The sequence below is a fragment of the Rattus rattus genome, chromosome 6 (assembly GCF_011064425.1).
Source record: "Rattus rattus isolate New Zealand chromosome 6, Rrattus_CSIRO_v1, whole genome shotgun sequence".
NCBI classification, from domain to species: domain Eukaryota; kingdom Metazoa; phylum Chordata; class Mammalia; order Rodentia; family Muridae; genus Rattus; species Rattus rattus.
The window spans coordinates 67930195-67954967 of NC_046159.1; the positions used below are offsets into that span (position 1 = coordinate 67930195).

General features: G+C 40.0%; 2 protein-coding genes and 1 pseudogene across 2 annotated transcripts; 1 reads left to right on the top strand and 2 right to left on the bottom strand.

Moving 5' to 3' along the window:
- Positions 1-11017: 11017 nt before the first annotated feature.
- Positions 11018-13791, bottom strand: LOC116903664 (regenerating islet-derived protein 3-alpha). Its single transcript, XM_032906320.1, has 6 exons — positions 13749-13791; positions 13367-13444; positions 12516-12634; positions 12175-12312; positions 11539-11665; positions 11018-11297 (listed from the first exon to the last, which is right to left on the bottom strand). Exons 2-6 carry the CDS (start codon positions 13437-13439, stop codon positions 11230-11232), a joined length of 525 nt encoding a protein of 174 aa, XP_032762211.1. The 5' UTR covers positions 13440-13444; positions 13749-13791; the 3' UTR covers positions 11018-11229.
- Positions 13792-15924: 2133 nt separating this feature from the next.
- On the top strand, positions 15925-18365 carry LOC116904336 (annotated as a pseudogene).
- Positions 18366-20985: 2620 nt separating this feature from the next.
- LOC116903663 (regenerating islet-derived protein 3-beta) lies at positions 20986-24281 on the bottom strand. The gene is made up of 6 exons (XM_032906319.1): positions 24198-24281; positions 23855-23935; positions 23204-23322; positions 22894-23031; positions 22193-22319; positions 20986-21248 (listed from the first exon to the last, which is right to left on the bottom strand). Exons 1-6 carry the CDS (start codon positions 24205-24207, stop codon positions 21181-21183), a joined length of 543 nt encoding a protein of 180 aa, XP_032762210.1. The 5' UTR covers positions 24208-24281; the 3' UTR covers positions 20986-21180.
- Positions 24282-24773: the final 492 nt, after the last annotated feature.

Here is a 24773-nt window from a genome sequence, read left to right on the forward strand (position 1 = left end):
TACTCCACTAACTTGCACACTTTCCTGGAAGATCTTTTCTTGTCCTTTCCGAATCTCAAGACGGTGGGAATTTGGCATCTGGGTACATCCTCCAAAGCAATGAAACTGCATCATAGCCTGAAAAAATGTTTGCTTGATTAGGTTATCTTACCTATGCCTGGAAGGGTGTCTCAGTGTGCCAGAAATGTTCTTGACCTACATACGTGCCTGTTTCTTCTTGGTGTTGTGGGGGCTGCTCTGTGTATGTTTCACAGGGCTGCCCTGTGACCCTCTTCACAGTGTCTTCAGGAGCTTCATTCATTGGCTGGGCACCGATTTCTGCCTTGGGTAATTTGTAATAGGTCTTTCCTGTGTACCCCGGTAAGAACTGAACCATAAATGAGACTGTACAAAGCGTTCCTGAAATGCGTTTGCCTTTGCACTTTTATGCACCTTTTGTAATTTAAGAAATAGGAAAAAATTTTATCACTGTTTAGAATGGTGAAAGTCTATTCAGGTCAATAGTTTCACCACATTTTTCCCCTTGAGACAGGGGGTGGGGAGTGTTTCTCATACTTTTCCCAAGATCAGTTTGTATTTTACTTTGTATCCTGAACTTTTCACAAACTCATAATGGTTCTCTTGCCTCAGGCTGGATTACTACTATAGATTATAGAAATGAGCTATGGACACTGACTTTTTTCTTAAATACATCTATTTTGATAATACCTTTTCTTTTCATTTTTTAATGATGTATTTGATTTTTCATGATGTGTTTCTGTGTCTGCGGTGGGGGCACCTTTCCCATGAATATACATGGCTGTGCTATCCGGGAGAAGGTGTTAGATACCCTGGAGCTTGAGCTGTTGATAGCTTGCTAAGGTAGGCTTTTGGACCTGAACTAGGGTCCTCTCCCAAAGTAATATACACTCTTTACTACTGAGCCATCTTTCTAGTCTGAACACTCATGTCAAAAACAAAACTTTAAAAACCAAATATTCAATGTGCTAAATAAATATCTAAAAGTACAATCACTCAAAATATTATTTCAAGTGTATGTGATTGTAACAATGGTGTTTTTTGTCATATTATCACAAGAGACAGTTGTTTCTAACAAAGCCTTGTGGCATACAATTATGTGTTGTTTCTCTGCCTTCTTACAGAATCACTTAGAGTCCCTTGTCCTGTAGACTGAGAATTCCACAGAACCTCACTGTAACTGTAGGTTAAGTATTTTCACATTTATTCCCTCTTCAAAGAAAAACAGTGTTCATTCTGAAACTGACTTAGAGAGACAAATCATTGAAATATTATTAAGCCATAATATCACAAATCTTCTCTTACCTCTCAATATCCCTGACAAGAAAATATTATTTTTTACTTAATTTTTTTCTCTTACTACCTCCTTTCCTAAAATGGACATCTGCAGCTTTAGATACGAAACTGATATCATCCAAATTTCAATATCATTGAGCATAGCTACATTTGGGAAACTGAGTATATTCAAGATTCAGGTACAGAAATATTCAAGCCAAAAAAATTGTAAGGGACAAATTTCAAAAAATTTTTTTTTTAAAATAGGAATTGAAGACAGACTAACACTATGTAGCTCTAAGCTGTCTATGAATTCATGGTACCTTACTCCATTATCTGACTGGTGGGAATACAGGGAAATTAAAGCTATGTACCACCACACTTGGCAACGGGGAGGGTATTTTCTAGCTGCCAAGTATCAGTACTGAAGTGACAGTATGAAATTCAATTCTTGATATTCGGATGCTGCTGAATTGGGATGCTTCCTATGGACATGTCTGCACCTTCTTTGATTGGCTCTTTGCATTCCTTTCATTATTTATTTTTAAAATCTGTGTGTGTTCCATGTGAATGTGTGTGTGTGCATGCTCACTTGCGTGCCTAAGTGTTTTGTTGCTTTGTTCACATGATACACATTGTATGAGTGAGCGCATGCATTCTCATAGTATGGATGGTAAAGGTTGACTCTGGGTGTCTTCCTCAATCATGGTTCATCTAATTTTAGACTCTGTTGATAAACCTGAAGCTCACTTATTTTGCAAGACAATGAGCTTTAAGAATCCACCTGTCTCTGTCTAACGGACCCTCCTCCCCCAGAACTACCGGAGTAACACTTACACCCTGTGGATTTTTTTTTTTTATTAACTTGAGTATTTCTTATATACATTTCGAGTGTTATTCCCTTTCCCGGTTTCCAGGCAAACATCCCCCCTCCCCTTCCTTATGGATGTTCCCCTCCCAACCCTCCCCCCATTGCCACCCTCCCCCCAACAGTCTAGTTCACTGGGGGTTCAGTCTTAGCTGGACCAAGGGCTTCCCCTTCCACTGGTGCTCTTACTAGATATTCATTGCTACCTATGAGGTCAGAGTCCAGGGTCAGTCCATGTATAGTCTTTAGGTAGTGGCTTAGTCCTGGAAGCTCTGGTTGCTTGGCATTGTTGTACATATAGGGGTCTCAGGCCCCTTCAAGCTCTTCAGTTCTTTCTCTGATTCCTTCAACAGGGGTCCTATTCTCAGTTCAGTGGTTTGCTGCTGGCATTCGCCTCTGTATTTGCTGTATTCTGGCTGTGTCTCTCAGGAGCGATCTCGTCCGGCTCCTGTCAGTCTGCACTTCTTTGCTTCATCCATCTTGTCTAATTGGGTGGCTGTATATGTATGGGCCACATGTGGGGCAGGCTCTGAATGGGTGTTCCTTCAGTCTCTGTTTTAATCTTTGCCTCTCTATTCCCTGCCAAGGGTGTTCTTGTTCCCCTTTTAAAGAAGGAGTGAAGCATTCACATTTTGATCATCTGTCTTGAGTTTCATGTGTTCTATGCATCTAGGGTAATTCAAGCATTTGGGCTAATAGCCACTTATCAATGAGTGCATACCATGTATGTCTTTCTGTGATTGGGTTAACTCACTCAGGATGATATTTTCCAGTTCCAACCATTTGCCTACGAATTTCATAAAGTCATTGTTTTTGATAGCTGAATAATATTCCATTGTGTAGATGTACCACATTTTCTGTATCCATTCCTCTGTTGAAGGGCATCTGGGTTCTTTCCAGCTTCTGGCTATTATAAATAAGGCTGCGATGAACATAGTGGAGCACGTGTCTTTTTTATATGTTGGGGCATCTTTTGGGTATATGCCCAAGAGAGGTATAGCTGGATCCTCAGGCAGTTCAATGTCCAATTTTCTGAGGAACCTCCAGACTGATTTCCAGAATGGTTGTACCAGTCTGCAATCCTACCAACAATGGAGGAGTGTTCCTCTTTCTCCGCATCCCCGCCAGTATCTGCTGTCACCTGAGTTTTTGATCTTAGCCATTCTCACTGGTGTGAGGTGAAATCTCAGGGTTGTTTTGATTTGCATTTCCCTTATGACTACATGTGTTGAACATTTCTTTAGGTGTTTCTCAGCCATTCGGCATTCCTCAGCTGTGAATTCTTTGTTTAGCTCTGAACCCCATTTTTTTAATAGGGTTATTTGTCTCCCCTAGGTCTAACTTCTTGAGTTCTTTGTATATTTTGGATATAAGGCCTCTATCTGTTTATAGGATTGGTAAAGATCTTTTCCCAATCTGTTGGTTGCCGTTCTGTCTAACCACAGTGTCCATTGCCTTACAGAAGCTTTGCAGTTTTATGAGATACCATTTGTCGATTCTTGATCTTAGAGCATAAGCCATTGGTGTTTTGTTCAGGAAATTTTTTCCAGTGCCCATGTGTTCCAGATGCTTCCCTAGTTTTTCTTCTATTAGTTTGAGTGTGTCTGGTTTGATGTGGAGGTCCTTGATCCACTTGGACTTAAGCTTTGTACAGGGTGATAAGCATGGATCGATCTGCATTCTTCTACATGTTGACCTCCAGTTGAACCAGCACCATTTGCTGAAAATGCTATCTTTTTTCCATTGGATGGTTTTGGCTCCTTTGTCAAAAATCAAGTGCCCATAGGTGTGTGGGTTCATTTCTGGGTCTTCAATTCTATTCCATTGGTCTATCTGTCTGTCTCTGTACCAATACCATGCAGTTTTATCACTATTGCTCTGTAATACTGCTTGAGTTCAGGGATAGTGATTCCCCTGATCCTTTGATTGTTGAGGATAGTTTTAGCTATCCTGGGTTTTTTGTTATTCCAGATGAATTTGCAAATTGTTCTGTCTATCTCTTTGAAGAATTGGATTGGTATTTTGATGGGGATTGCATTGAATCTGTAGATCGCTTTTGGTAAAATGGCCATTTTTACTATATTAATCCTGCCAATCCATGAGCATGGGAGATCTTTCCACCTTCTGAGGTCTTCTTCAATTTCTTTCTTCAGTGTCTTGAAGTTCTTATTGTACAGATCTTATACTTGCTTGGTTAAAGTCACACCGAGGTACTTTATATTATTTGGGTCTATTATGAAGGGTGTCGTTTCCCTAATTTCTTTCTCGGCTTGTTTCTCTTTTATGTAGAGGAAGGCTACTGAGTTATTTGAGTTAATTTTATACCCAGCCACTTTGCTGAAGTTGTTTATCAGCTTTACTAGTTCTCTGGTGGAACTTTTGGGATCACTTAAATATACTGTCATATCATCTGCAAGTAGTGATATTTTGACTTCTTCTTTTCCGATCTGTATCCCCTTGACCTCCTTTTGTTGTCTGATTGCTCTGGCTAGAACTTCAAGAACTATATTGAATAAGTAGGGAGAGAGTGGGCAGCCTTGTCTAGTCCCTGATTTTAGTGGGATTGCTTCAAGTTTCTCTCCATTTAGTTTAATGTTAGCCACTGGTTTGCTGTATATGGCTTTTACTATGTTTAGGTATGGGCCTTGAATTCGTATTCTTTCCAGGACTTTTATCATGAAGGGGTGTTGAATTTTGTCGAATGCTTTCTCAGCATCTAATGAAATGATCATGTGGTTTTGTTCTTTCAGTTTGTTTTTCCCTTACTGCTTTTAATATTCTTTCTTTATTTTGTGCGTTTGTTGTTTTGACTATTATGTGACGGGAGGTGTTTCTTTTCTGGTCCAAGCTATTTGGAGTTCTGTAGGCTTCTTGTATGCCTATGGGTATCTCTTTTTTTAGGTTAGGGAAGTTTTCTTCTATGATTTTGTTGAAGATATTTACTGGTCCTTTGAGCTGGGAGTCTTCACTCTCTTCTATACCTATTATCCTTAGGTTTGATCTTCTCATTGAGTCCTGGATTTCCTCTATGTTATGGACCAGTAGCTTTTTCTGCTTTACATTATCTTTGACAGTTGAGTCAATGATTTTCTATGGAATCTTCTGCTCCTGAGATTCTCTCTTCCATCTCTTGTATTCTGTTGGTGAAGCTTGTATCTACAGCTCCTTGTCTCTTCTTTTGGTTTTCTATATCCAGGGTTGTTTCCATGTGTTCTTTCTTGATTGCTTCTATTTCCATTTTAATTCCTTCAACTGTTTGATTGTGTTTTCCTGGAATTCTTTCAGGGTTTCTGTGTTTCTCTCTATGGGCTTCTACTTGTTTATTTATGTTTCCTGGAATTCTTTCAGGCATTTTTGCGATTCCTCTCTGTAGGCTTCTACTTGTTCTCTAAGGGAGTTCTTCACGTCTTTCTTGAAGTCCTCCAGTATCATGGTCAAATATGATTTTGAAACTAGATCTTGCTTTTCTGGTGTGTTTGGATATTCCATGTTTGTTTTGATGGAAGAATTGGGCTCCGATGGTGCCATGTAGTCTTGGTTTCTGTTGCTTGGGTTCCTGTGCTTGCCTCTCGCCATCAGATTATCTCTAGTGTTACTTTGTTCTGCTATTTCTGACAGTGACTAGACTGTCCTATAAGCCTGTGTGTCAGGAGTGCTGTAGACCTGTTTTCCTGTTTTCTTTCAGCCTGTTATGGGGACAGAGTGTTCTGCTTTCGGGCATGTAGTTTTTCCTCTCTACAGGTCTTCAGCTGTTCCTGTGGGCCTGTGTCTTGAGTTCACCAGACAGGTCACTTGCAGCAGAAAAGTTGGACTTACCTGTGGTTCCGAGGCTCAAGTTTGCTCGTGGGGTGCTGCCCACGAGCTCTCTGCGGTGGCAGCAACCAGGAAGATCTACGCTGCCATTTCCGGGAGCTTCAGTGCACCAGGGTTCCAGATGGTGTTTGTTGTTTTCCTCTGGCGTCTGAGATGTGTGTGCAGAGTGCAGTCTCTTCTGGTTTCCCAGGCGTGTCTGCCTCTCTGAAGGTTTAGCTCTCCCTCCCACGGGATTTGGGTGCAGAGAACTGTTTATCTGGTCTGTTTCTTTCAGGTTCCGGCGGTGTCTCAGGCGCAGGGGTCCTCCTGCTCCTGGGCCCTCCCCCACGGGAACCCACCCTGTGGATTTTCAGTGGGCACTGGGATCTGAACACAGATCTCCATAGTTTTACAGCAGAAATATTAATGACAGCCAGGATCCAGGGCTTGTTTATTTATTTTTTTTAATTTTATTTTTCTTGGATACTTTATGTATTTACATTTCAAATGTTATCCCCTTTTCTCCCTCTCCCATATCCCTCCCCCTTCCCCTGGTTCTATGGGCATGCGCCCACTCCCACCCACCCACTACCACCTCAATGCCCTGGCATTCCCCTACACTGGGAAAACAAGCCTTCACTAGACCAAGGACTTTTCCTCCTACTCATGCTGGACAATGCCATCCTCTGCTTCATATGTGACTGGAATCATGGGTCCCTCCATGTGTACTCATTGGTTGGTGGTTTAGTCCCCGGGGAGCCCTGGTTGGTTGATAATATTGTTCTTCCTATGGTATTACAATCTCCTTCAGCTCCTTCAGCTCCTTCAGTCTTTTCTCTAACTGGAGTCCCCTTGTTCAGTCCAACGGTTAACTGCTAGCATCTTCATATGTATCAGTAGGACAATGGCAAAGCCTCTCAGGAGACATCAGGCTCCTGTCAGCAAGCATGTCTTGGCATGAACAATAGTGACGGGGTTTGGTGGCAGAATATGGGATGGATCCCCAGGTGGGGCAGTCTCTGGATGACCTTTTCTTCAGTCTCTGTTCCACAAACTGTCCCTGTATTTGTTCCCATGAGTATTTTGTTCTTCCTTTAAAGAAAGAATTGAAGCATCCAAATTTTGATCTTCCTTCTTCCTGGGCTTCATATGATCTGTGAATTTTTTCTTAGGTATTCATGGATTTGGGGCTAACATTCATTTTTGAGTGCATACCATGTGTGTTCTTTTGTGATTGAGTTACCTCACTCAGGATATTTTTTAGTTCCATCCATTTGCCTAAGAATTTGAGGATGTCATTGTTTTTAATAGCTAAATAATACTCTGTTATGTAAATGTACCACATTTTCTGTATCCATTCCTCTGTTGAAGGGCATCTGCGTTCTTTCCAGATTCTGGCTATTATAAATAAGGTTGCTATGAACATAGTGGAGTATGTGTCTTTGTATATATGTTGGAGCATCTTTTGGGTGTATTCCCAGGAATGGTATAGCTGGCCACTCAGGTAGAACTATGTCCAATTTTCTGTGGAACCACCAGACTTATTTCCACAGTGGTTGTAGCAGCTTGCAATCCCACCAACAATGGAAGAGTGTTTGTTTCTCCACATCTTCACCAGCATCTACCTGAGTTTTTGATCTTAGCCATTCTGACTAGTGTGAGGTGCATTTTGATCTCCATTTCCTTGCTGAGTAAGGATGTCCAACAGTTCTTTACATGCTTCTCAGCCATTCAGTATTCCTCAGTTCCACAAAATAGAAACAGAAGAAACACTGTCCAATTCTTTTTTGAAGCAACAATTATGCTTATACCTAAACTACACAAAGACCTTACAAAGAAAGAGAACTTCAGACCAATTTCACTCATGAATTTCAATGCCAAATACACAATATGATCCTCACTACTGGAATCCAAGAACATATCAAAACAGTCATTCACCACGATCAAGTAGCCTTCATCCCAGGGATGCGAGGATCATTCAATATACTGAAATCCATCAATGTAATCCCCTACACAAACAAACTCAAAGAAAAAAAAACACATGATCACTTCATTAGATGCAGAGAAAATACTTGACAAAATTGAACACCCCTTCATGATAAAAGTCTTGGAAAGGTCAGGCATTTGAGGCCCATACCTAAACATAGTAAAAGCAATATACAGAAGACCAGTAACCAACATCATGGAGAGAAACTTGAAGCAATCCCACTAAAATCAGGGACTAGACAAGTTTTTGTTTTGTTTTGTTTTGTTTTTAGAGTCTATTTTTGTAGGTTTGGGTGACAACAAACTGTGTAGCCAAGGATGGCCTCAAACTCACAGCAATTGTCTTGCCTCAGTTTCCCAAATGATAAGAGGCTAGTCATCTCCTGCCTTCACCCTGTTTCTTTGGAAGGCAGTAATAAAAGGAAGATTACTAGATGAAAACAGCTTAAATCAGTACATAGACCCTTCAATTGTGTTTGGTTACAGCATCACATGTTACCATATTCCTGTTGAATGCTTGAATAAATAATTTCCCAAATTAACAAAAGAGACTGCATTTTCCTTTGTGAGGAGGGCTGGACAATGGGTAGTCCTAGTTGCTGCTTGCCACCATGTTAAGCTGTGAAAGGAAACTGTAAGCAGGAAAATGATGTAGATGAGGAAGAGCTCAGGCAAATCCCAATGCAGAGAAATGGCATTTGAGCTCTGAAGAAAAAGACAATCTTACTGATATGCTAAAAGATGACAGAATTTTCTAGTATCTGAAGGTACTCTCCCATGAATATACTACATAAGGAAAATCGAGGGAGAGATGCTGTTGCAGAAGACTTAATTTCTTTTCCCAGTCCCCATGTCCACTGGCTCACATGTCTGAACTCCAGCTCCAGAGTCCCTAACACCATCTACTGGCCTGCACAGCAACATGACTCTTATATGTATTGCCCTTCCCCACTCACACATACATAATTAAATTAAAACACATTCATTTTTGAAAATCTGGTCATCTATATGTTTTCTTCTTTGAGCAACGCTGAAAGAAATGCCTAGGCTAAAGAAGTTCCATTTCATATTGATGTTGTTTCCTTCACATGTTTACTCATCAGGGGTCTGATGACAGCTCTATTTCTAGCTCTTTGAGGAAGCCCCATACTTTACATAATGGCTATAAAATTACCTTTCTATTAAATATCTACAAAGATTCCCTTTTCCCTGCATCCTCCCCAGCACTTGTCTTTCGTCTGCTGTGAACAGTCATGGTAACAGGTGCAAAGAAAGGCCAAGGAATGCTTTCAATTTGCATATGCCTGACAATTAGTGATGTTACCCCTTGTCTTTCAAATACAGCTGTGGGTGCTTACAAATTCCCTTGCGTGGTCTCTATTCAGTTGCTTTTGCCTGCTTTCAAGTGGGCTCATTTTTTCCTCACATGGTTGAATTGTTTGTGCTCCTTGTCCATTTTGTGTATGAGCCACTGACCTCATATACAATCTCTTAAGTTCTCCAGTTCTGTAGTTCTGCTTTTTATTCTCTTAAGTGCTACATTATTCAACACACACATTTTTTTCACATATTTTTATTTTTTTGAATTTATAATGTAAGTACAGCAATTCTCCTTTCAGTTTCTTCTCTCCAAATCCTCCAATAATCCCCCCCGCCATTCTCCTCCAATTTTTGGCATCCTTTTTCACTAATTGTTGTTGCTTCTGTATATGTATTTCTAAATATAGCCTGTTCACTCTATTGCCTTACTTGTAAGTAGGTTTTCAGGCAGACACTTTTTATTTTTGGCACTCTTATTTTTCTCTTGTTCCCTTGCTTGTTCTTTTGGACTTAGATGAAAACTTATGGTCCAGACTAATATATCATTAAATTCTTCCCAATTATTTATTCCTGCTCTTGGTAATGCAATCATGTCTTTCACTTATTTTGAGTTAATTTTCACTTTATTTAGTTTTAAGTATTATTTTTTCTTTATTTTGTGCACATATGTGTGCATGTACATGGATTTGGGCTTCTCTGCTAATATCATTTGGATCCTAGATTGAACTCCTATCTTCAAGCTTGACAGCCACAATCTTTATGCATAGAGCCATGGAGTCTTTGAGTTAATTTTTATGTTATCATTTAAGCTATGGTTTAAGCATTCATATTTCTGCATGTAGGTATTAAGAGAGTGTGGATATGTGAAATACATATGAATATGTGTGGGTATAACTTTTGTTAAATCAATTCTTGATAAATTTATTCCTTGTTTTTTTATTTTCACAGCTTTCAGTACATATTAATAGATAACCTATTCACTTGATAGACTGGAAATCTAGCTCTATAGGGATTTATTTGATCCACAACTTTATGGGAGTTCAAATGTGTGAGCATTACTGAACTACACTGTAGCCATGAGAGATAGCCTAGAGACAGCACCATGGGAGACTATCAGAGACTAAGGTTGGCTTTAATAGGACTGATACAGTGTTAAGTAGAGAATGGGAAAAGGCTGATGACAGAGAAAACACTGGGAAGACAATCAACATTCCTAAAGTCTGTATCTGTGAGTCTTTGCCTTGTGGCAACAGAGTCTAGCCTGAAAATGAGGTCGGTGGGCATAGCAATTGAGACTGTGAGGCTTGATGGAGTCTAAATTAAATGGATGAGGTTTAGCTGATTACATGCACATTTTAACTTCCTGAACACATCCTTAGTGATCATGAAGGACAGCTTAGAGCTAAAACATGTAGTGGTTTCTGGAGACTTAGGCCAAAAGGGCTGAAATGACATAAGGAATGGGCCTGAGAACTCACTCCATGGATATAAACTAAAGGAATCACAGCATTGGATTTAACTGGGTTACCCTACTGCTACTGCCCTGAGGAGATGTGGAGGCTAGTTTTACCCTCCTTTTGCCAAGCAAGGAGGATGTGAGAGGATAGTATGGTCATCTATAAGAGAACACTCTAGAGCCCATAGTCTCCATAGCATACCAGGAAGTCTACATTGAGCTGTAGTGAATGTGTAGTTTTCTTTCCCAACCACTCTCCAACCCTTGGCCAAGTCTTATCAGGAGAGTAAAACACAAGATAAAAAATAAAAGATTTTATGTATTATTTATCTTCAAGATTGCAAAGCAGGAACTATACCAAAAAAGCCTGAAATAGGGGGAAGGAAATGGATGAAGGAAGATGGAAAACCAGAACAGCAAGTCTGATGTGAAGCAAGTACAGCCTTGCTGGGTGAATTCTTGAATTTCATCCCTTGTCACGGTGACTTCATGATAAACTCAGGATGCTGCAGGTCTACTGCTTGAACTTGCAGACAAAAGGTAATTCCACATCACAGTGAGGGTCTCCCCACTTCAGAAACCCTGGAGAGAGCGGAGACACCTTGGCTCTTAGGACTATCACAGTGGGGCACCTTAGAATATGTACTAGGCTCAGAGCCTTTCATTCAGCTTCAGTCGTTCTCCAGGTAGAAACTGGAATGTTAGAAAGACACAAATCCATACTGCTTTCCCTAGTTCCAGAGTATAGTCATAAGGTCAGACTCTGTGGTAGAGGAGAGAACTGAATATATTGGGCAAAAATGGTGTTTCTTCCATTTCTTACCCGAGGTAGCTGTTAGACTGCCACAGTTACCACGGTTGACAGTAGAGGAAGGATCCCCATCCCAGTTGAGATAATTCAGTACGTCGGAGTTACTCCACTCCCATCCACCACCATTGGGTTGTTGACCCTGCACAGTAGAGGTATGAAGAGCGCCTCATGGAATTTTATCCATTTCACCAGGCTACTTTTCACTTAAAAATTCTGACTTAAAGTCTATCTCATAAGGCTCCTCCTTGCCAATAATCACAAGAACAAGAATAATGCACCCACATACATTTAGAGAAAACATACCCACAAAATAAATAAGCTTAATATTTAATAAATAAATATAAATCTTATCTTAATTTAAAATGATCTCAGAATTTTTTGTGAAAGTTACTTGAAGATAAAAGAAGTCATCAATTGACTTTCTTAAATAAAAGAAAAATGCAAAAGTTGAAAATAGGAAAACAAAATAAGCTAAATATTAGGAACCTCCATAGAACTCAGCCTTTCACTCTGGTATTGAGGATGTCCCTTACCCTAAAGTCACCCACTATGAGTGCTAGAACATTATACACAGACAGGAGACACGGAAAATTGTGCTTGGGAGACATTAGCTCCTAGAGATAAAACAGGAAATAATTAGAATCTCACCATTGTTGGATCATGGAGCCCAATCCAGATGTCTTGGTTGTTGTTCACTCTGCCTTTCACCAGGGAAGACACAAAGGAAGCCTCACCTCCACTAAGAATAGACACAAGGTGTCCTGAGGGTCTCTTCTGGCAGGCCAGCTATGTAAGGAACAGAATGAGAGAGAGACTGAGAGTCCATTGTCTAGTGGTGGGGTAGATGTGCATGAGTAGAAAGATTACATGAAGGAAAGAACAGTTATTCTGACCCCACCACCGTGGAATCATGGGAACATGAAATCTCTTCTCCTGTCACCAATTTGCACTTTATGTTGATATCTTCAGCCCCACCCTTCATCACTCACATCTGCTTGAAACCAGGATTTGAGTGTCGTGACCAAGGTATAGCAGTAAGAACGATAAGCCTTGGAGCCCATGGGGCAGCTGGTTCGTGGAGAGGGCACTGCCTTCTGGGAGTCTTCACCTGGGGATGGAGAGAGATAAAGAGATGGATGGCATGAGATAGAGAGTGGGAGCTGGACGGGGAGAAAAACTCAAGGGAATGTTTACAAAGGCTGTTTTGTGCAGTGGGTGGCTACATCAAGACAGTGACAGCCCCACTCAACTTCCCTTCTCATGATCCTGCTGTTTGGTTTTTTATTTGTTTGCTTTTGCTTTCTTTGTGACAAATTCTCTCTGTAGCCTTGGATGTCCTGGAATTTACTATGCAGAAGAAGTTGGCCTTGAACTCACAGATACCCTCCTGCATCTCCCTCCTGAATGCTAGTTTTCAAGGTACCTACCACTATACCTAACTAGGTGCCTCATATTTAAAAAAAAATGATTTTCAGTGTAGAAGAGCTTCTTTTTTTCGTTTTATACTTTCTACACATTCCCCTGTGACATTCTATTCTCTGCAGGGTCTAGCTGTATGCCTCATTAGTGGCCCTCATACTTCCCTTCTCCAACATACATACTATCATAATTGAGAGCCTCCTGACAAAATGGAAACCCTCTCACTCCAGTGCTGATGGAACACTGTGACACTTTTCACTGCCAGCAGCATGGATGAAGGCAAGCAGATGCATGAGGCACAGGTGATATTCCTGTGCAGAGACCCCTCCCAATTCCCACATGAGATCTCTAAGAACACTCCTTTGCTCCTTTTCTCTTAACACTCACAGATAATTCAGTGCCGGAGTCAGAGAAGACTTACCTCGTACCTGAAATATGAACAGGTAGTAGAGCAGCATCCAGGACACATTGTTGAAGGTCAGATGAGGCAGCATCTTGTCTTCAAGGAAGCAGCAAATGGGGCACAGAGATTGTAGTCAGCGAGAACAAGCAAAAGAGGGCCCTCTCTCCCTTTGCTTAGGTCTTCAGGGATACACTACTCTTAGCCCTGTCTCTGCTTTGCTATGGTCTGGAATGAAATGGAGAATCTAATATTTCCCCTTGCACAGAAAATCATCCAGGAATACTTTGCTAATTCTCAGAGTCCTACTTTCCATTAGGACAGAGATTCTCCTGTATCTTTTCTCTATAGTATGAGGGATGATCCCCGGCTAGGCTCTCAGCATCATTCGGCTCCCACTTACCTGTCTTGCAGTGATTTGAGATGTTCGCCAGGACAAAACTGACTGCTTTTATGATAGGATTCGAAGGAGGGGCATCAAAGTGAATAAGTGAATGCTTATGTAAGTCAGGATAATGGGTAGTGCTTGGCATACATTCAGAGAGCTTCCCAGCAAAAACTGCAGGAGACTTCCTGGCAAAGACAGAAACTAACACACAAATGTTAGCAAATATGCTCTATCCGCAGGTGCAGGTGGATGTTTGAAATTCTGCAATTGACTGTAAAATGGCAACATTTAAACTATTTTCTACTTCACAAGCATTATCACCATATTTCCTATATATAAATCACTGAAGTTTCTTTGCTTAATTTTTTAAATGCATGAAAATCGTGAGTTACAACTCAACTGAGCAACATTTTTGTCTTAGACGTTGTGACCACTGAGTTTCAATTTTATACTTCCTACACAGCCACACAGACTGTGAAAAGAGATGCTTATAAGCAGGTCTTTACTTCAGTTATAGATTCCATGAAGTCACCAAGTACAAGAGCACTTAGAAAAATGTCTTTTGCCAAATGCAAATGCATAGATGTAATTTACCCATGCTGATGATACTGACCCAGTTAACATTAAACAATTACATGTTTAGCCATCTTTCCTTTGCCTCTGTGTGTATAAATGTCAGCACAGTGAAAATAACTAGTAACATTTAACATATATACTATAGAAATTAGGAGGCTGGAGAGATGGGTCAACAGTTAATAGCACAAAGTGTTCTTCCAGAAGACTGGTTTGGTTCCTACCATCCAAATCAGGTACTTCATAACCATCTGTATCCAGCACCAGAAGACATAATGCCCTCTTTCAATCTTCTTAAGCACCTAAACGAGCATGTATACTCTCAAACAATGATAAACATTCACGTAGACACATGCATGGGCATATTTAAAAGAATAAATCTAGAATAATTTCTGAATGATGCTTGAAGTCCCTATGAATATGTGATCATAGGAAATGAATTAGGGAACTGGAGCAGCTCTGATGGACTAGTAACCTTTCTGTTGCTGCAGAACTCAACTACTGTGTGACTTTGAGTCTCAGGTAGGACAGAGAAGAGCCGCCTCTGACTAAGCCAAGTGTGCTATTCTGAAGTATAATTCAGAGCTGAACACGAACTAGCATACTCTCTCTTAGTGTTCACACATGGAGGTAGCTAAGAAGCAAATCTATTCAGTTCCTTAAAGTCCTGGCTAAAATGTACTCTCACTGATTGCTTCACAGTTTATGTCCTGCTAACAGAAAGTTGAAGCAGCCATTGAACAGCTAATTCTACTTTGTATTATATACTTGCTCTCCAGCACTCAATAAATCATTTTAACACACAAAATTCAGCACTTTTGATGTACCTAAAATTTTATTAGCTAGGCAAAAAAGGAGCATATACCTACAGAAGTCAGTTAATTCTTCAATATAACTGAAGATGAGTTCTTTGTTTTATACAACTATACACATTTCTTTAAAAACCAAGCATTGTAATCTTTATAAATTGTGATTGTTTAGATAAAACTGTATAATTGGTATCAAGAGAATGCCTGTTATTACTTAAATTTCCATGAACTTGACACCTGGTAGAGGGTAGCAGTTTTGAAACATGATCACCCTCTGAGGTCAGAGCTGGATTAACAGGAAAGGAACATGTGTGGCAGTTCTCACTCTCTGCCATGAATAGTCCTGAATTCTTACTGGAAACTCTTGGCACTCTTGCCAACCACTACCCACCACAGAGAACTGCATGAGCTATACTTATTCATTTGGACACCCTTCCATCAGTTCTTGTTTTAAAAGTGAATTCACCTTTGTCCTGTCAAACCATCGTAGATCTTTGTAAATATAGGTAAGTGGAGCTAAAAGATAATGAAAGGCTGACAAGTATCTGCCTCCCATACTGCAGAAAGAGATGTAGAACTTTTCCTGACCTCACAAGACACATCTCTAAAACTCAGAAGAATTAGGAACTGAAGGGTGAACATGTCCCTACCAGTTTGCTCTGGAACCAGAGAAAACAGTGGGATTAGACCCAAATTAGGTTCTCCTTGTAAAGCTGCATAAATAGGAGTAAAAGTCGTTGTGTTCTCCTTTTATTTCACTTCTGACCACACTCTCTTCGGGGGCTTATTCCTTCTACCTCACAAATACTATGATATCTTGCATGACCCTCCATAACATGTCCTGGTTGCTGCTGTCTTGCCTGATACTCCTGTCTTGGGTACAAGGTAAAGTTCTTTTGTGTCTAGCACTGGATCCCCCAATAGTATGCAGAGCAGAGGAGATATCAGGACTCTGAAGAGTCTTGTGTGTTAGGTTCAAGGAGAATCCACACAAAAAATCTTCCACATCCTTCCTTCCTCTGGATCATTGGAGGAGGGGGGATATGCCACAGTGCTTCATTGTTGTAGATGAAAGTTTCCCCATTTATCAACAAACTCAATTTGGAAGGTTGAAAAAAGAAAGCTTAAAGGTCTGTAATGACATCTAAGGAAGGAGACAGAGGACAGATGATGAAGTTCACAACCTGTTATCCCAGAGAAGAGAGGACAAATGACTATGATGAAAGGGTAAAATAAAAAATCATCATGCTTCTCCACATTAAAATGTCTTGCTAAATTAAGAACCTAATGTTGGGCATACAGTATTTCAGCCAGTGAAGTACTTATTAAGCAAGCATGAGAAGCCAAGTTGAATACCTAGACCCCAGGTAAATTAAATTTGACATGGTGGTGGTTGGTTTTAATCCAAATGCTGGGGAGGAGGGGAGAAGAATTTCTATGGGTATCACTGGATGGTCAATCTAGCAAAATATATAAACTGAGCTATATCAGTGAGAACCCCTTTTTAATACAATAGAAATACAGACCAAGAAATCACCTCTGGTATCATGTCTACATGCTATTGTATAGCCCAGCACATATATCATCCCCCCAACATACACACATACATAGAAAAATCAACAACTAGGAAAGTACTAACAGTGGTCATTCAATATTACAATCATAATTTCAAATAAGGCTTCAGAATCATTTTCTATGTTGACCTCCTTCTCTACACTCCACTCTCCTATTCACTCCATCACTGTCTAAATCCCTCTCTAAGCCAGGTGAGCAATCCCAAATGAATTTGCCTTCTCCACACATCGGCTGCCCCAAGAATCCCAAGCCTGTGGCTTCTATTGCTATTTACTGTTTCTGAAACCACAGATCTGGGCTAGTGCAGAAATAAGTGCAAACGAGCAGAGTTGGGAGCAATAGAAGAAAGTACTTGTGGGTCAAAAGGGAGTTTGATTTCAATCTCTATGGCAGAGCTGACTGAGAGGCACACAATAACTTATGTATTATCTATCATTTTCTAGGAAGGTTTCATTCTCTCTCTCATTCTGTTCTTCACACAGGTGTACTGCCAGAAGCATTTCCCAGGATACCTGGCATTTCTGCTCACTTATGGGGAAATTATCTTTGTGTCCTCCCTGATGAAAAGGAGTTTTATCTACCACCCATACATCTGGATTGGACTCCATTGTCTCTCACGTACATGATCCTATCTTTACCTTGATTATTCCCCTTAGTGCCTTTTGTCCCTGTGGAATAGTACCTGAGACTCACCCTGAAAAACCAAATAGGCCTTAGAGCTGCAGTGCTGGGTAACATTAGAACAAGGGAAATAACAGCTCAAAAGTCTCTCTGAGACTTCACACGACATTCATATGCCTGTTGTTGGCTTTTCCTAAGTTCTTACTAAAACTTTAGATGACTTTTTCATCAGCCTCAGAGAGTCAGCACATAACAATTGTCAAGAAATGCTGGACAAAGAAATGTTCTGTATTTGTAATTTCTTTATAGAATAGGTTTTGTCCACATGTTTCTGAAGAACTCTCAAATGTAGCACCAATTGTGCTTATGAAGAAGGCATACATTTCAGTTACCCTAATTTCATCCCATAGTTTCTGGAGTTTGTAAATAGGATTGAGGGATTCTCAAATACTATTCTACCCCAAAGCAACTGTGTATGATCATAACAAATTTGGGGAGACTTGGCAGAGAATCAGGTATTTCAGTGAAGATGTCATGGACAGTGTTAATGAACCTTTGCCACACACTGCTTACAACTTACAGGGGACAATGCCCAATGGAAGTAGATGGAGAAGGAGTAGCTCTGACCCTCTAACCAACTTAGTATAGAGGAGAGGAACCGCTCTCTGTCTGCAGATGGAGGCTACTGTGAAGCTTTGTCTCAGGCCTCAGATAAGATAGAGAAAAGTCTTCTCTAACTAAACTCATTTTCCTACATCCACTTTGACCTCCAGGATACAGCCCGGAGTTGACAAATACAGTGTAGGCCAGTGACCACCCATTTCTCATGGTTCCTTCTGAGTCTCCTTCCCTTGAAGATGCAAACATGATGAGTATACAGAAGTGGTATCCAAGTCCAGAGCAGAAGATTGAGTTGTCCTTTCTTTATAATCACAAATTTACCAGACTCGTTCCTTTTCACCTCTTGTCTCTCTGCAGGTTATCAAAGTGGAGAGATTATTATTGTGGCACAATATTTTCCTGTCTTCAAATTCAAGTGTTGGGGAAGTTCTGATTTCAAATGCCTAAAAATATTTTGAAGCTCCCATTGACAAAGGAGTGAGTATAATGGCTCACCCAGAAAGAGCAGGTCCTTCCCACACTCCCACACCAAATTCTTCATCCCATCTCTGCTGCTTTTCACCAGTACATTCTCTGGGGATTGTGGTCTTAGGATTCAGAGACCAATAATAAGATGTAGTCAATACTTTCTGATATTGTGCTCCATTTTTACAATAAAGCACGAAGTCATGCAGAGCAGTTACCAAAGGAACATCTGGAAAGTGCTAAGGGAAATCCTAGTTCTAAGCATTGTTCTATGAAACAGTGTCTATGATGCATCTACTGGCATACTATGATGAATCTGTGGACAGAGCTTGTCAATGATAATGTTACACTGACTGTATGTACATGTCCTTCATGCTGGGACACATTGAGTCTGATATTACTTAAACCCTTCTCTGCAAATATCATCTTTGAAGAATAATATTTTGCAAAATGCAATCTACTTGAACAATCAATCTGTTATAAATTATTGCTTAAACAATTTCTTCCATGTAATTACCATAATGGTACAGATAAACAGTTTTGAACTTTCTTAAACCAGAAAAAAATCTCAAAATTTAAATGGAAAAGAATGATATCAGGAGAAAGGTAAAAGAAATAAAAAGAAAATAATAGTGAGAACAAGTTCATCCTAAACTAAGTGGGCCATCACAACTGCAGTCACACAAGAAATTCTGCACAACAAGGAGCTACTGTATATATGAAATTCACCCTAGATTCTCCTCATGTTTTGTGTTTCACATTCCCAGGGCAAGTATCATAAAAGACAGCTTTGTTCAGTGTTCCAAGGTCAAAGATTTCACCATGTCACAGGACAAAGATTAGGCTCTTAGCAATCTTTCCTCCATAATCCTGATAGTCCTACATTTGGCGCCAATGCAAAATTAAGTATCACTAATCAGTCCTTTATACCAGGAAATTTAGAATAGCAGACTGTCAGTTTTAGAGTAAATACTTTACATTCTCCTACCAATGATAGTTTGCATTCACCTCACATATAATTCCTGGTGGATTTGTGTTTATCTTTCCCTGGTCCAAATGACTCTAAAGGAGCCCCCTCTACGCCAGTGCAGGGATCTGATCAGATCTGATCATACCATTCAACCCAGGCATTGTGAACTCAGACAAGGTCACCCCCTCATACAAGTGAACATGCACACTAAAACACAAAAATAAATAAAATATAAATATCAGCATTTATGTGGTCCTACATAGCAAGTCAAAACTTGCAAAGTGGTTTCTTATGTTTCTCCATTTTAGAAAAAGGAGAAAGTATAAAGAATGGAGAAACTGTGTATATATTTTGCTCAAGCTATTGCAAGACTTAAGTGTTTTAAGGTTGACTTCAAAGTCTTCTTTTTCTCTTTGTCTGACAGGGTCTTGATTACTTTTGCCTTTTATCACAAGACTCTGATGTGGGATGTGAGGAAAAATATCTTATAGAAATATTAGTGTCTCCCTAGAAATAGAACTTACAGGAGTAAGGACCTCTGCCTAAGGACCCACACAGAAAGAGCATTGAGCCTTTCTCCATACAGCTTATAGGTATAGAGAGAAGGAGCTATACCTTTTATTCTTATGAAAACACCAGGAAAGAGATGTTCCCTACTCCTTTAATTCTCTCATTAGTCCAAAGAGAATATGTTCTAACACTTTCAAATTTTCTTTTTTTCTCATCGTAAAGGGAATAAGAAGGTTCTAGAGTCTTTATGTCTGCACTGCTCTGGTAATTTATTTTTCCCCATTGCCAACAAACCTCAATATCATATAGATTGTATTTTAATATCAAATATCAAGGATGATAATAACTGAACTGATAAAAATGTCAACAATTTGCCTCCACCTTCAGTAATGACTTGAGAAAACACAATGTCTTTATGTATTACAAGACAACACTCAATGAGATCAATCACACTCTTAGTTACAGTGGAGTGATAAACACATGCCATAAGGCATTGTCTATACACAAGGAACTGAGAAGCAATTGTCATGTCTCCTCTCTCATCTTGACAATCTTTGCCATTGGTCATTTGCTTTAATATTTATGTTTCAATTTTCATCTTTGCAAGGATTGTATCTGGTTTGTGTTGTTGGTTTTTTCAAGTGAGAAAGAAATAAGGGGCATGGAATTGGGTGGGTAAGAATGAGGGAAGAACTGAAGTTGGGGAAGGAGAAACTGTGATCAGAGTATATCTGATTCACATTTACAAATGCAATTAAAAATGGTGCACAGGGCTAGCAAGATGGCTTGGTGGATAAAAATGTTCTTTCTCAAGCCAGAAGCATTGAGTTCATTTGCTCTCAGGAAACTCACTTAAAATTAACTGAATGTAGTTATACCTATTGAAAAATTCATTACTGATATGGAAAAATGGAGAGCAGATAAGACAATTTCTTTGATGATTGTAAGTTTACTGTGCAGCAAATATAATAGTCCCTTTCTCAATAGATAGAAGGCAACAACTGATTTCTTAAAGTTATCCTCTGACCTTCTTGGGCACTCTGTGACATTCATACACATTTATGTGTGCTCATAACACAAATAGTGATAATATTAATGGAACACAAAGTTCGAAGAGAGACTGAGGTTTATTATTGCTTTCCAAGACATGAGGACACAACTTATAAAAAATTGGCTAAAGAATGATTAGGGCTCCAATGTGGACTGTAGATAGAATACACTTTTTCTACGCAAGTCTTCATATTTTGCCCCTTGACCAGGATGTGCTTCAGGACAAACTAATGCTGTTTGCCGTCTGGTAATTTTAACCTGTAAATTTGCAGACGTAGGGCAACTTCACTTCACATGTAGTATCTCTCCATCTTAGAAATCCTGGGAAGAAAAGCAGGTTGAGTTATTCAGGACCATGAATCTTGGGAAACTTAAATAACATACACCTCAATGTGTGAATTTGATTATGAAAATGCAGATGCTTCACTCCTTCTTTAAAAGGGGAACAAGAATACCCTTACGAGGGGATAGGGAGGCAAAGTTTAGAACAGAGACTGAAGGAATGGCCATTCAGAGTCTGCCCCACATGTGGCCTTTACATATACAGCCACTAAACTAGATAAGATGGATGAAGTAAAGAGGTGCTGGCTGACAGGAACCGGATGTTTATCTCTCCCGAGAGACACAGCCAGAATATGGCAAATACATAGGTGAATGCCAGCAACAAACCACTGAACTGCAAATGGGACACCCACTGAAGGAATCAGAGAAAGGACTGAAAGAGTTGAAGGGGCTTGAGACCCCATATGAACAACAGCGCCAACCAACCAGAGCTTCCAGGGACTAAGCCACCACCCAAAGTCTATACATGGACTGACCCTGGGCTCCAAATCCATAGGTAGCAATGAATAGCCTGGTAGGGGCACCAGTGGAAGTGGAAGCCCTTAGCCCTGCCAAGGCTGGACCCCCCAGTGAATAGGATTGTTGGTGGGAGGGTGGTAATGAGATGAGGATGGGGAGGGGAACACCCACATAGAAGGGGAGGGGGAGGGTTTGGGAGATGTTGTCTTGGAAACCTGGAAAGGGAATAACATTTGAAATGTAAATAAGAAATACACAATTTAAAAAGAGATGGAGAAAGAAAAATAAAGGCACTCCTTTCATGTTCACCAGTGTTAAAATCTTGGCCAGGAAGCCAAGAAAGAAGATGAAAGAGAGCAAGAACACATTTCATTTCCTAACTCAGGGATTTGAGAATACAGGCATGCATTTAGGCATCATGGCACTTTGCTTTCTTTCTTTTTTTTTTTTTTTTTTTTTCTTACCAGAAGATCTTGACAAGCTGCCACAGAATCCGTGGTCTAAGGCAGTAGATGGGTTCCTTTCCCAGTTGACATAATTCATTATGTCATTGTTACTCCACTCCCATCCACCTCCATTGGGTTCTGCACCCTAGTGAGGAGATATGCAGATAAAAAGAAGGGTCCTGTAAGCTCCACAGTTGTGAAATCATCAATGAAATCCTACATTCCCTCCCAACCTCTCAGAAATTGGTTTAATATATGTAGCTTTCAAAAGCACACCAATAGAAATTGTTGTTGTCTTCACTTCTATTTATTAACACAGAAACTACTGATGGAATTAATACCCATTGATGTTTATTCAAAGTATAATTGATGCTAAATCAGCAATTTAATCTAAAATGGAAGAAAGGTGGCTATTCTATCAAGAGAAAATGTAAGTTGTCTCTTTATTTTGTATGTCTTGATCATACAGTGTGTAGACTCTCTAAAACTGACAGAGAGTAATTCCAGTGCCTCATGCAGACCTCTCCAAATGTCAATAATAGGCACATGATCTTCATCTGAAGTCTAGGGCTCTCATAGCACACAACTCTACAACTGTCCATAACAGTTTCCCTGGTCCTAATGTTATGCAGTGTCTGATTCCTGTCTTTTAGGGTTCTTCCGGGGAGGCATAGACATGATAATAGCATTGAGAGGAAACAGAGAAGAGGGTATCATACCAGAGTGGGGTCATGGAGTCCAATCCAGGTATACTGGTAGCTGTTTCCTGTGTTCTTCACCATGGATGCCAGAAATGAAGCTTCAGCTACATTGAGCACAGATACAAGGTGTCCTTCAGGTCTCTTCTGGCAAGCCAGCTATGTGATGAACAAAATGAAAGAGGATTTATTCTTCACTGGAAGACAGAAGTAGGTAAGAGGAGAGGTTAAGTTCAAAGTCACCTCTTCGTCTCAGACAGAAGGAACTAGGGAGAATGGAACCTAACATTCCCCCATGAGCCACATGTACCTTCTTCTTCCCAGCACTTACTTCTGCATCAAACCAGGTCTGTGGTATCTGAAACAGGGCATAGCAGTAGGAGCCATATGCCTGGGAGCCTTTGGGGCAACTAATGCGTGCAGAGGGTATTTTCTTCGGAGAGTCTTCTCCTGGGGTGGAGTAAGATAAACAAAGCAATGGGTGAGAGGAAAAGTGAGATTGAGATGGAAGGTCAAAATAGGGATATTTTTGTAGATAATTTTTTGGAAGAAAATCAATATCAAGTCTTCCCACAGTCTTTGAAAAAAGTTTTCTGGGATAAACAGACATAGTAAGTGGTGCAGCAGCCTATTTCTCTTCTTTCCTATACATTAATTCATGACTCTACCAGTTCTGGGCAGAGAGTCTTAAATTCAGTTGTTCATCTATCTTCTCCCATAGAGTTCATTATTAATCATCATATTTTTCCTTTTTATCCTAGCAACATAAATTACAGCATCCTGAAGAAATGAGAAACCCTGTCTTTCCACAGTGACAGACCAATCACTTTGATACCTTCTACAACAATGGTCTGGAAAAAGAAAGGATAGTAGAACAGTTGCATGCAGTTTACCTGTGTATATTTTCCTCCTAACTGCCACATAAGACTTTCTAGTCTCAATAAACTTGCAAGAGTTATTGCTTCTGACAGAGATGTCTTACCTTGCACCTGTGATAAGAGCATCAGGCAGGAGAGCAGCATCCAGGACATGACTGGGAAGGCCATGTGACGCAACATCTTAACTGTGAGGGAGGAACAGACAAGAGTAACTCCAGGTACTGTGGTTAGTGAGGACATTCAGAGAGAACCAACCCTCCTGTTCCTTGATTAACTCTCAATGGAAAATTATATCACCCTGTCTCTCTCCTGTGATATAGGAATTAAGTGGAAATCAGTTTTATTTCTTCTCCCTGAGATCTTCCTAAAAAGCCAAAGTTACAAAGCTCTGTGTTGTCTGAGGATACAGACACCTGCCCTGCGTGTGAGAGATGAACCAATGCCTACCTCTCATCATCTTTCTGCTCCTCCTTAGCAGTCTTGCAGAGATCTGGATGGTTTGTGAGGACAGAGATGGCTGTGTTTTTATAACGGGACTTGAGGGAGGGGCATCATAGTAAATAACTGGAATGCGTATGCAGCCTAGGATGGTGGGAAGCACTTGGCATGGGATCAAAGAGTTTCCAAGAAAGAGCAGGTGACTTTTCTGGTAACAACTGATAATTGTCATAAATGTTACCTCTTTCCTGTTAGCAGCCCTGCTTTACCTCAGGTGTGAGTGAAGTTTGAACCCTCCGCACCCTTTTCCAGATACTCTGTTCTGGGAAACACAAGGAAAAAATGGCAGCATTGGGAAACACATTTTTCTGTGACATAGTTTTAAAGTTTTATTACATGATTAGTTAAGAAAAATAAATCTGAGTGCATTTAGAATCAATTTAAAAAGTCTCACTTTTATACAGATTGCTTGAAATTCATCTGGAAGTCTAAAAATTAGTAAGAACTGAGTGGATTAAAAATTGTAAAAATTGTAGGTGTAAATTAATTGATTCAAAGTGATATATTCATACTAAAAAAAGAAAT